This window comes from Falco cherrug, chromosome 5, assembly GCF_023634085.1.
Source record: "Falco cherrug isolate bFalChe1 chromosome 5, bFalChe1.pri, whole genome shotgun sequence".
Lineage (NCBI taxonomy): Eukaryota > Metazoa > Chordata > Aves > Falconiformes > Falconidae > Falco > Falco cherrug.
Window position 1 is genome coordinate 90,072,643 of NC_073701.1, and position 12,965 is coordinate 90,085,607.

General features: G+C 36.0%; 1 protein-coding gene across 1 annotated transcript in view; it reads right to left on the bottom strand.

The window, feature by feature from the left end:
- Positions 1-1,409: 1,409 nt before the first annotated feature.
- Positions 1,410-12,965, bottom strand: part of TBC1D22A (TBC1 domain family member 22A) — a 180,121-nt gene continuing 168,565 nt past the window's right edge. The window contains exon 13 of the mRNA XM_055712205.1: positions 1,410-4,691. Within this exon, the coding sequence (XP_055568180.1) occupies positions 4,563-4,691 (129 nt within the window). The 3' untranslated portion in view covers positions 1,410-4,562. The remainder of the gene's footprint in view (positions 4,692-12,965) is intronic.

The window sequence follows — 12,965 nt, forward strand, 5'->3', positions numbered from 1 at the left end:
CATCATACAGTGATTAGAAGCACTTGAGCTCAAGTTCATTACCATGGCAATGGCACAGCATCCTGCCTGCGTGATTGCTGGACCAGGAGCTTTTTCACCTCACCTCTTTCTCCCAGCTCCAAAGAATCTGAAGCAGTACAAAGCACTTGCCTTTCTCCCCACTCTGTTTTCAAGGAGGAAGGGACCTGAAGTGGGGAGCAGATTTCTGGGAAGTCCTTTCTGTTGCACTTCACATTTATATCTGTGGGATATCTGCCCAGGACATAAGATAGGTATCCAGGACTGCTTTTGTACAAGAAAATCAATAAACAAACAGCTTTCAGCTGTGCTTCCCAGCACATTCCTTGTGAGACCTTGGGGCCTTTACTCCACCTTCTTGACCTCTTCTGCTTTTGAAAAAGCAATTTGAAAAATCTCTCCTTGCTGATTTTCTGCAGTGTCTTCAGAAGATTCTAGCAGATGAAGAAGCATGATTACAATTCATGGTCACTCACACACGTTAACAAAGATTGCCTGTTGCATCCCTGTGTCTTTTCCCCTGAGTGCTGTGTGGAGTTTTAAACAGAGAAGTTAGTAACTTTTCCTTCCGTATAACCAGGTTTGTATATTTTTCTCACCAGACTCATCTGGATTACTGGACATCTCCCACCAGCTTACTAAACATAGTATCAGATTCACAGAATGGTTTGGGTTGGAAGGGACCTTAAAGCTCATCTAGTTCCAAGCCCCTGCCATGGGCAGGGACACCTGCCACCAGACCAGGTTGCTCCAAGCCCCATCCAGCCTGGCCTGGAACACTGCCAGGGATGGGGCAGCCACAGCTGCTCTGGGCAGCCTGTGCCAGTGCCCCACAATAAAGAATTTCTTCCTAATATCTAATCTAGATCTACCCTTGAGCTTCTTATATGTACAGGACATCTCTCTTTGCTTGTTAATGTACTTAAAACAATCTTTACCTTTCCAGATCTTATTCATCGCACATCACTACCTTTTACTGTGTCCCCCCCATGGAGCTGAAGCTTTCTCTCCTTCCTCATCTTCAGGGACATACAGAATTCTGTACCTCCTCCGTTTGCTTTGCCCTGATTTGCTCCATCTGGCCCCCCGTTTAATTCTGCTGTGGTGCCAAATCTATCTTCATCTGCTTTTTGCAGAAAATGCTCAGTACCTTGTATGTATATGGTTTAAACAGAGACATACCTTTGGAAGCTGTCTTATTAACTGGCAAAATCTACAAGATACAAGGGCAGAGAGTTACAGAAATGTAATTGTGAAGACGGGTTTTGCTACTGCATTTGCTCTTGTGATACAGGGTTCTGAGACCATAAAACATAAACACACCAAAACATGCTTTGATGTAGTACGAAATGTGCTTGATGAAAACAATAAAAAAAGCTTTCCACTCCATATAGCACTTCATAAATATGCATTTATTTCCTCATCTTTCATCACTTTTATAGTTTTAACCGTTGCCTCAGTGGTAATATTTGTCAGAAGCATACAATGGAACTTCAGATACTTCTACTCTGTAGTTCTGAAGTTAAATTCATGGGTCTTTCCATAAGGAACCGAGCCAAAAAATAATTAAACTAATTTCTTATAACATATTACAGAGTTACACCAGATTTCAACTTACATTTCTATCCTATTCCAGGTACTGTATTTACATAGTTAACTAATTTGTTTATTTACATTTTTCAATTTCTGCGGTCATATATGTTTTTATATCGTACATTCTTGTTTAAATTTTTATTACAGAAATTCTTTAACGCACATTTTAGACACTACAATTTCATTATTACACATGAGTTCTAGGAAATTACTGCCTGGTTTCACTAGCGATGTGTCAAGATGCCTCCTTCATAAGAAAATACGTATTAGAAAGGAATTTTATAATATCCAGAATCCTGAATTTTGAAAAAAATAAGTACATGGGATGTAATAATGATAATGTTATTTCTTTTTCTATGTATTATTTTGTTTGGAATGACATTACCTGAGATGTAGAATTGTTAAAGGTAAGGTGTGTTTTTAAAAATAGAATGAAATACTTTCTGTAAATCTTAAAGTATTGAAAATTTGAAATTTTACATAAATGTTGGCCTCCTATTTACTGAACACTATTCCTATCTGTATAGATATATAAATGTTATTTATATATCTATATCATATTTTCCAGAAAAGTCTATATCTACATAAATAAGCGTTGTTATTATATTAGGAAACTTCCCACTACCCTTAAAAAGCAATGTGCTCAAGTACAATATTCAACTTCTGACACAGACACAAGAGTAAATGTGACCTCTAATGGGAATACTTCCTTCCAAGGGACGTAAGAGGTACCTGTTGAATTTGGAAGACATGGCAGACAACTTATGTGGACCCGATGAAGGAAATTTTGTATATCCAGTCCCATAAATGTTATGCAGGAGCATCTGACAGCAGACAACTTTGGGTCAACTTTCCATGTTACATGTAACTACCTAAATAACATCTTAATAGAAAAAAGTTAATTATAGAAAATCCTTACAACATTGTACATTTAATGCTGTGTGTCTTCTCTCATTACAATAATACGCATTTCTATTAACAAATGATTGTAAATACTAAGTTTAAAGCAAATGGTCATAAATTTCAGGTTTCTTTTATTCTGCTGTTGGTAGATATTCTGTTAGGCACAATATGACATTCTTTGTAAACATAAATTTTGATACATTAGTAGACCATGAACTGAAGTTACAGAAGACAGTATATGCACATTTAAGAAACACAGCCCCACCACACCCTCTAGGCACAAATGCAGCAATCTAGGAGGCCTGATCTCGTATCCATCGCAACTGAAACCCCCAGCTGATACCGCTGGAACAGAAATGCATCCTAGCCACCAAACAGTCCAGCTTCTGAATTCATTCAGTTTTTTCTCTTCTACCAAAGTTTTCATATAATTTACAATACAGATCTCCATCACATGTTGGTAAAAATGTATTTTTATTCTATTTACCCTGAAACAACCTTATTATTATAACATCAGTGTCAGGAACTAAGGCCCCTAAAGCAAGCAATGTAACGTAGCACATCTAGAAAGCTTTCTTCAAAATATGTATCTACGTATTTTTAAGAACTTGAAAATAATCTTCCAATAACAAGTCATAAGAAAAAACCTCTTCAATATCTTTTATTTCCCAAACTTAAAAGTGCACTACATTTTTCGTGCAACTTTGTGCAACTTGAGAACTGAACTGAGGAATAACAATTCTGAGCTTCCAGTATATTGCTTATTGCAACTCTCACCCTTAATAACCTATATGTGTAGGGTAGGCACAAATTAATATGAGTTATTTACATCCAACGACGCAACATCAGAATTCTTATCTGAGAAGATTTGTTGAAAATAAATAGTGCACTTAAACTGTGTTTTAAGAAATTATTCAGTATCCCATGATTATAGGAAGAAACATTAATTTCATTCTATAAAGTTATAGAAGATTTTTATTCTGCTAATGACATGAGAGTGATCTGAGTACATAGTTACTGTTACTGAGAACTATCTTCTTGCTTCCTCTGAATACTCAGAAAAAAGGTATTAAATGGTTTAACAAATAAGCTTTGGAAAGCTATATTAATTTTCCTTTTCTAACATGCTAGAAATGGAGACTAAGGCAACAACTGAGATAGATAAAACTATATCTTGCTTTGTAAACCAAGCTTCTTCATATGTTTCTTAAAAGTGAACTTTCATGCTGAGAAATTGAAAGGCCTTGAAAGAAACACTTTAATTATTTTGACAAGACCAGATCTTCTGTTTTATTTGATATTTTAAGAACACTCTAAAATACACAGAAAGGGATTTATTTTCATGTTACAGATGAGTCTTCAACTTTAAGTAACTCCTTTGTATGGCTAAAATGCTTCTACAGCACCCTGCAAGACTGAGTAATGTTTAGAAAAATGAAACCAATTTCCATTCCAACCTTCTATATTCTTACATTATTGAAGTCTTCTAACCTAATTCCATGGAAAAACAACAGATGGTGTGCGACTATCAGTGTCTTCTGAGTTATAACCAGACCTTGAAACACTGGCCTGGCTGTCTCATATGGTCTTTACAACTATGAAAAGTTCTTTTTTTCCACTCAAAGTAAGTAACTTCTAGTGACTAAAACTGGCTGATAGAAGTCATGGCAGGTGACACTGAAGTAATGACAAAATCATTCCATAAGTACTTTTAAGTCTTAGGTACACATAAAAATTGCTTGACAGAAATTAGTCAGACTGTAGTTCTCCTAATTAGAGAAGGGGGAAAAAAGAAGAAAGTTATGTGATAGACTTCTGAACTCATTTTTCATGCTGTGCAAAAAAGTTCACTTCTAAGTTCATTCAATGTTTGATATCCTGCGCTGTCCATTTCTTTGGTATTCTGTTCTCATTCTGCAAATTCTAACAGAATTTTAATGGTCATCTTAATTCAAACGAAAGAGCAATGAGCTGAAAGCACAACCAGAACAACAGATGCCGTAATACTGCAGAAAACATTGGTCTTAATAATTTCTGGCTCTTTATGTTCATTTCTTGTAATGATTGGGGGCATCCGCAAATGCAAACTTCAGTCTGTAGGCCTCTGCTAGGAGTACGCTAATCTCTTCATTTCCCCAGTGTACCGTGGGCAAATTTTGTAAAAATATTAACAATTCCTAGATGGAGAGAGAAAAAAAAAGAAAAAGATACCAGTGTAATAGCAATGCATCACTTATACAGCGATTATTTATAAGCAATCACCCATGTAACACCAAACAAACCTGCGATCCCATTAGGTTTAGTGATTTTCCTGTAACTTGCATAGATACTTGCTATGAATGTCAGATACAAGATTATTCTTTCAAGTTCAGACACCAGCTATTAATTGTAGATGAACTATGTTTTCTAGCGTTGAGAAAAATAAAATTAAAAAGAAAAAGCCTCACTTGCTCTGTAAATGCTATCTGAAAGAAAGCAACACTGCCCAAGTGTGTGAATTCTTTGACACTTGTCCTTGTATAAATATACCGCTACTGGTGCACCCTGTCATGGATGAGACCCTAGTTGTACTCAGACAAAAAAGAACGCACATGCAACGTATCAGAACCATGCTATTAGACTTCTAAGAGGTAAATAGTGTTAGTATATCCATTTTATAGCTGGCAATCGAGACAAAATGCTCGTGGGTACTGGAGTCACTAGAAATTACTAGAAATCTAATTCCGAGCTCTCTAAGTCCAAAATGGTTTAAAACAGGTCCCAGTGTTCTTTTAGATTTGCTGTATTTCCTACATTATATTAGCACCTGTATACATCTTCCATACTTGCCAATTCCAACCAGCTCTAGAAGTTTTCCCATATTGTTTTGCATATGGCTCTTTAAAAATTCCCCATATAACTTCCACATTTAAGATCTTCAACCTACTTTCAGTCTGTAGCATCTGTTGCCCAGCTCATTCCAATATCCCTGTGCTAGGTGTGAAGACAAGGAATACCTACATTTCCTCTTTAGGCAGCTATAAAATATTCATTTAATTTTTAATACTTTAAATGTTTTTATAACCTCTTTATCAGGCAGGTTAGAGGTAGACAGCTACAGATAAAGCAAAGTGGCTGACTACATTGCAGAAGTGCTACAATTCTCTTCCCTAATTAGTCTCTTCACATGCAAACGTGAAGAATATCTGTGACTTCTGGTGCTGCTGCTTTCTAGGTGTGCCTTGTATATAGCACAGCAAACAAGAGTTCAATTTCTTTCAACAGTAATTATATAGCAATACAGATCAAATTAATCAATAGAAGTAATTTCAAATGATAAGTTGAATTCAATTTGAAAAGGTCATAAAAGATGGATTCCTGCTTTTATCGGGTGTATGTTTTATTGTAGTAACATGGTATCAGCAAATATGACCTATGTCCTGTTGGCCAAAACTCCAGGATTGTAGCTCTGTGCTACACTGTGAGGCACAGTCAGATCCCACTGATTCCACTTTGAAGGATCCTTCAAAAGGGTTACGTGAAAAACGTTTGCTTCCTATTCCATCACCGAATGGTGCAAAGGGTGCTCAACTATGCTACAATATATAAAATACATTTAAACTTATGTAGAAGTACAGAATGTACTTTTAAAGTACCTGTACTTTCAAAACATCATTTTCCATAGATAAATGAACTTGTATTCTAGAACTAGCCTATTCACCATGTAATCAAGACATGACAGTGGTAAACTTGCTGGAAGTACTGTGGTATAAAAGTACCTTTAAAAGTACGAAAAGTAAGAGGTCTGTATTTTAAACAACACAGCAATAAAACTTGGGAGTAATACTGCCTGTTAAGCAATGGCTGTTATCAGATACAAAATTATTCTTGAGGGAAAAAAATAAACTTATCACACAAGATCTAATACATATATGTAAAAGAAAATCCCAGACTACCAGACAGATATCTCCAAAAGACGACTATTTCTAAAGCCCTTATTCTTCAGTGTATTCCTCAGTTTCCTCTAAAGGTCTGTTCCTTGTAAACTAAATCAAAACGGAATATTAATAAACCTTCACATTGTTAATAATTATTACAAAGTTATCAGCCTCTTTCTCCTCACTGAGATTGTAACCCAATGAAATTCCAGCCCATTCAATCAATCTTCAAAAAATCCCAAACCCAGAAGCTACGGAAAGCAAATTTTATCATGTTTTGAAATACAGTTTATTAGCAAATTCCCTTACAGTATGAAGTCCACTATAATCCCTTTATTCAATACAGCTTTTAGGATAAGATTTGGCAATAATACTGGTTATTTGGTAATTGCTATCTATAGTTGTTATGCTATTTATTGTCACATCACCCCAACACTGACTCCATATGTGGATCTGGAAGGAAGGAACATCAAAACCAATTACATAACAAGTAACATGTTGATAGTCAATAAACCATAAAAACGTTATTCCAGTAAGTAGAGCACAGAGATCTCTCCTGTCATAATCAAAGCAATTAATCTACTTTGGAAACTCAGTTCTGGCCTTTTTTCTGTGTGAATTATTGACAAAGTTCAACTGCAGGGTGTGTTTTTTTAACAGAAGAAACTTAACAGAACATTAAAACCAGTAATAGAATAGTGTTCTTATTTCTAGTTAATAAAAAAATGGAAATAACTACAGTTAAAATCAGACTTGAACATACTGAGGACATTAATAGAGTTAGTTTTTAATGTCAAAACTGAGAACCAGTCTATTAATTTCACAAATAAAGGCAGTCCTAAACCACAGTATTTTTCTACGGGAATTGTTAATCCTTCCTGCGGCTAACTGCAATGTAATTACAGTCTGAGTACTTCTTGTCTACCACAGCTCTATTTTGTACTGACAGGCAGAACTTGCAAACTTACTATATTTTATGATCATGAACTTTTCAAAATTATACTGCAGGACCGCATATAACTAAATGAAAGGTAAATTAACTTTATATATAATCTTTCATTACTTAATAAGGAATCGCTAACAGCTATATTTTGAACAAGAGCTATATCTGTTACACACTATGCACACATAGAAAACACCGCAAAATTTATGCTGGCAATGTGATTAAACAGCTTATTTTACAAGAGTTATTTGTACTTTCAGAAGTTGTGCTTCAAATTTTAGAACACAGCACCTACTTTTAAAGAACTAATGAAGTGCAATACTACTAAAATTCATTTAGAGGAATTATTGAGACAAGCTAAGGAGGAAACCAATTATGGCCAGAAAAACTGTCCATTTATCTTTTTAGATAATATAAAACGGAACTAAAGCGTATGCATACATACAAAGTATTCTAAATGTTTTTATGGGAAAATGTATAATGTGGTGCCAGAGAGAGCCAGGACTGTACAGTGGTTCAAAAAACTTTTTTTCCAACCAGATGTAACCACTATACAGGCAAGATAAATGCTTAGTATAGGAATGATTTAATTCCCATTTCCTTTACAACATTCTTTTTCACTTGCTTGTATTTGGGACGGTCAAGTGTGAAAGGAAAGGGTGGCATGCGTGGCTAGTACCAAGCGGGCATCCTGTCCGTGGACTTGGTCCCTCCCCTGCGCTGCACAGTGATGCAGCCAGACAGATGTGCCAGAGCTGCTGCCTGAGCGCCTCAGCAGCTGCAGCGGCCAGGCTGGTAACGTGCTGTGCAATGCTAATCTCTAGTCCTCTTCCCAGATATTTAGGATGAAGGATACCCCTTGCTTCGGGACTTGGCCAAGCTCCGTTCAAATCCTCCCCCTGCAGCCCGCTATCGAAGCGGTAACAAACGCACTGGCTGGTAACATGGGAGCACAGGTCCAGCACACACTGCAGAGCCCAGCTGACCTTGGTCACTTGCCTCAGAGCTACCTTTCCCTGCTCTCTGCCCCGCGCTGTTAGCTACTGCACCCAACAAACAGGGCTCTAGTCCTGAGACGAGTTCCCTTTTCTTTCTTGAGTACCGTTTTTCCTCTTTCAATGCGCTCAGCAATATTTCCTACACTGCTGCCACTTCTTATTTCTCCAGCTGCCCTACCCCGCCACATGGAGTTGCAAATAATGAGCTGTATTTCTGGAGTGCTGTGCATCTTATTAATTATCTATGTCTTGGAGTCAGAGAAAACATTTCTTTCCTATTGGGCACAGCTGGAATTAAGAAAACTAAGATTTCAAAAACCTAACGTTAAAGAGATAGGAAGAACAGGTCATCTACTGCAGCTTAAGAAATCCCTGCTGCAGATACAGGTTAAGAGGTGTAAGTGGACCTGGATCCTTCAGTGGTGGAGCTGAACACCCGCATTGCTACCTGAGCATGCAAGCTCCGTGCCACAGGGCACATGCAAGGGTAGGCAGCGATGGCTGAGGGAGCACCAACAGTCCAGCCGGGGTCCTGGACACAGTAATGCCCTCCTTGTTCTTGTAATTTCAAAGACGATGGGTAAACCTAAACTTTGATAAGCAGAAGATGGGGAAACACTGGTTTATCTATGCTAAGTGTTAGGAGCCTGCAGTGCCTTTAAGCCTGTACTGGACACAGTCTGAAGGATTTAGGAGAGATATGTTCTTGGCAAGTCATAAATCAGTGTCACTCTAGAATTCCCACCTTGAATGTGAAAGTTCATATCCTGTCCTGTGACAATTTAGAGGAAAAAGCACCAAATCAAAAAAACCCAACCCCAATATCTGTTGAAATACTGAACGTTCAACTTTGTAAATTCCATCCTAAATTTGACATTTTATTGTACGTTTCTCTATTGCACATTACCTAAATTATGCGTCTAGAATTTCTTGGAAGGGTTACTAATTCTTTCCAAAGAATTGCCTATTAAACAATAATGATTATTTATCTCAATTTTGCTTTCTTTCGTACTCCATGACATCTTAATCATCAGACCACAGCATACAGAACTCAGAACAGTATGAAACCAACTACAGAAAAAAAGGTTATTCAGAGTTCTAACTAGGCTTGTTGTATGTAAAAAAGGATGCTGTGAAAAACATATCTAAATAGGCTAAAGGTTAATTTTTCCTACCAGCTTACATTCAGCAACTCAAGTGCATAGTGATCTTCAACAACCATATATTTTTTTATTCCTTGATTCAAATAGAATTTTTTTATTCTTCGTTTCAACTGAACGATCTCCAAATAATCTTCTGAAAACATACAGAAATATACTATCCTTATAATTAATTTCAGGTTCCTAAGGCGAACTTCATAGAAACACACCTTAACATTCTGAAAATGAAAGCTTATGAGAAGTTGATGGCATTATCGTTTCCCTTTCATGTTTTTCTTTTCATGACTTCTGAAAAAGATTCCTGGACTCAGCATATTAAAACCACTAAAATAGCAATTAAAGTCCTGTTTCATCCAGTATGGATCTCTTATACAAGTCATTAGCAACCTTAATTGTTAATCATAATATACGTGGTTCTAAAGAACCATGTCAGAGAAGCTATGCTCACTTAGCTGAAGAGAAGATTTCCATCTTCATTTACATGGCTATGAAAATATATAAATTAATATCGTTTAAAAGTACATTAAAGGACCACACCTTAGCTGATATTGTAGGTAGCCTTATGTCCTTGTTCTCAAATGAAAACAAAACCCCAAACCACAAGTAATCCCCATCCCTACATCTTAAAGCAGGAAACAAATTTGCACATTAGATCTTTTTCTTAACGAAACTTACTATCTACAGGTTATGACATACAATTTTATAAGGCAAGGTTAAGAACATAGGCTTAAAAACAAAGCAAGCATTACCACCGAACCTAACAGATGTTCAACTCCATAAACAAACACCTTATTTTTGTAATACCTTTTTAACTGCCTCAAAATGCTTCAAAATTACATGCATGTGAAAAAGAAGAAGTTAAGGTACTGACACAGAATATTAAATACCCAAGAAAGAAAAGGAAGTCACCTTATTCGAACACTGATATAAATTCATACTTAAATCAGCCGGTCAAATAAAACCAGTCTTAAGTTCTTCCTTACATTTAAACTACAGAAAACAGAACTTGCATTTTAAAAATCTCATATGAAAATTAAGTATCTGAGGAAGCATCCAAGAAGATTTCTTAGTACTCCAATTGCTACAGCACAGAGCAGAATGGTCCTGAAGCACTCAGATTATTCTTTTTGCCATATTGTTCTATGAAATATTGCTATATTTTTTGGTATTTGGAGATATGTGTACTTCTTATGCACCAAAATATAAATCTTAGCAAATTAATAGTAAAAGCTCAAGTACATCACTTGTACTAGCTCTATGCAAAAAGCATCAAATAAAGGAAAAAAGGGAAATATCCAGAGTATAACAAGTCAAAGATCAGAAGTCATTCTATTAAAAAAAATATGAAAACAACCACCACCCAATCATAGAAACTGCTGTACCAACTAAGACTGCAGCGATTATGGCAGAATTTCATTTCTGAAATGAATTTCTAATGAGTAAGTTACTATATTCTATCATTTTTTTCTGTAGTCAAGCAACATCAAAATATTTGTACAGCAGATTGCAACAGAAAATTTACAATTCTGTCTCTCCATAAAGTCCATATGCTACCCACTCTTCTTGGTTTGGTTTTCCTGACCATAATTTGGCAATGCATTTTAAGTTGAACAGTTTGTACAGCTTCAAATTCACACATATTCCCCTCTCTACAATGACTTAAATTTTAACACTGTAGTATAATAGCTAAAGGCTCAGCAAAAAAGACAGACAATCATAAAATACCAATATAATGAATCACAGGGAGAAGAGTGTATCAAAATTTTATATATTTCAGACTTAAAGCAATTAGTATGTTTTGACAAAAAAGGTATTTCACACTGTAAGTGGTTCTGAATAAAATCTTGTTTTAGAGAAAACATATATTAAGGATTGCTGATGCAAAATTACCTGTACATATAACTTTAGTACGGTCTGAGATATATAACTTTTACATCCAATAAATATGTCACAATGCAGCAGCTACTTAAACTAGTGTATTTTTAGAAGTAAAAAAAGTTCCTAAACATAATTCAAATGGAATATTTTTGTACTCTATGGATACAGGACTGAAAGAGGCCATTTCTCTTATGTCGCTCGATCTCCCATACCACATGAAGCCATATAAAGGTGTTTTATTCTGAATAATAAATAAACGTTCCCCACTTTTGCCGTGTCAAAACCCACAAAGTGTTTGTGCACCTCTAACAGACTGAAGGACATCAATACAGAGAACCAATGAGCTGACGGCGGAAGAGAAGAACCAAACCACCTCCAAGAAAATATCGCAGTTGAAGGACAGATAAAGAGCCGGCCCAGAGTCCTACGTCTCTACATCAGCAGGGAATCTGATAACTGAAAACTTCTAAGAGCCTGAGAATCCTCACAAAAATCGGTAACTACTAATCCAAAAGTCCCTTCAACTCTGAGAAGAACACCACTGTTCACATGAAGAAATTCTTAAGCTTCCTTGATGAGCAAAGCACGCAGGCACAAAAGCACAAGAGAGAGGATCACCCAAGCCACACAGGTTCTCTCAACATACAAAACCAACAACATCCCCCCACCCACCCCCCAATCTCTATCTGTTCCTTGATGCCTTAGGAGAAAAATATATGGAATTGCATTTCCTTTGTACCTCTTAGAAGAAATGATGCTTCAGCTGGCAAAAAGTTCCAAAAGTGCTTCAACAGACAGTTAGGCTGAGACATTAATTCAAATTAACACAATATAATTCAATTGTACACAACAAGCTAAAAAATAAAAATATTCTGAAACAGCATAAATACTATGTAAGAAAGATAATTAACAACTGTGCTCAAGACATTTTTCAGTCTGTTTGGGGACAAGAAGAAACAGAAATCAGAATTAATCTTACTGTATCACACAATAACATAAATCTATCAAGCTTTGTCAGAAAATATACACTGCTTTTTACCTCCTGATATTTTACATAGAAGTTGCTTTACCTAATTCTTTATAAATCAAAATGGAACAATTTATATCCTTTGGATCTTTCACCAACATTATGTTATGACTCCAATCTTTACCCTCATTACAAAGCAATTCAAATGCATTCTAGAAGATAATCATACTCCCTCTCAAGCTTTGTTTTACAAGGTTAAATAAGCCACATTCTTTTAATTCTCTCTGCTAGGGCCAGTTCTTCATTTCCCAGTCTATTGTTGTTTTTGTAAACATAATTCTGAAGAGATTACATAAAAAACAAACACATAATTCTCATGCGAGTCCCAGAGAGATGCAATTTTTCAAAAGCATATAGACAAAGAATATATTACTGGGACTACGGAAAAATAATAATTCTAAATGGAGTACATGGAAGCTCTAAGGTACATACAAATATCCTAAGGCCCTAGAGTTCTTAGACAATTACAATACTAACACATTTTATTTATATACTATTTAATCACCTTTCTTACATACCACTATACTG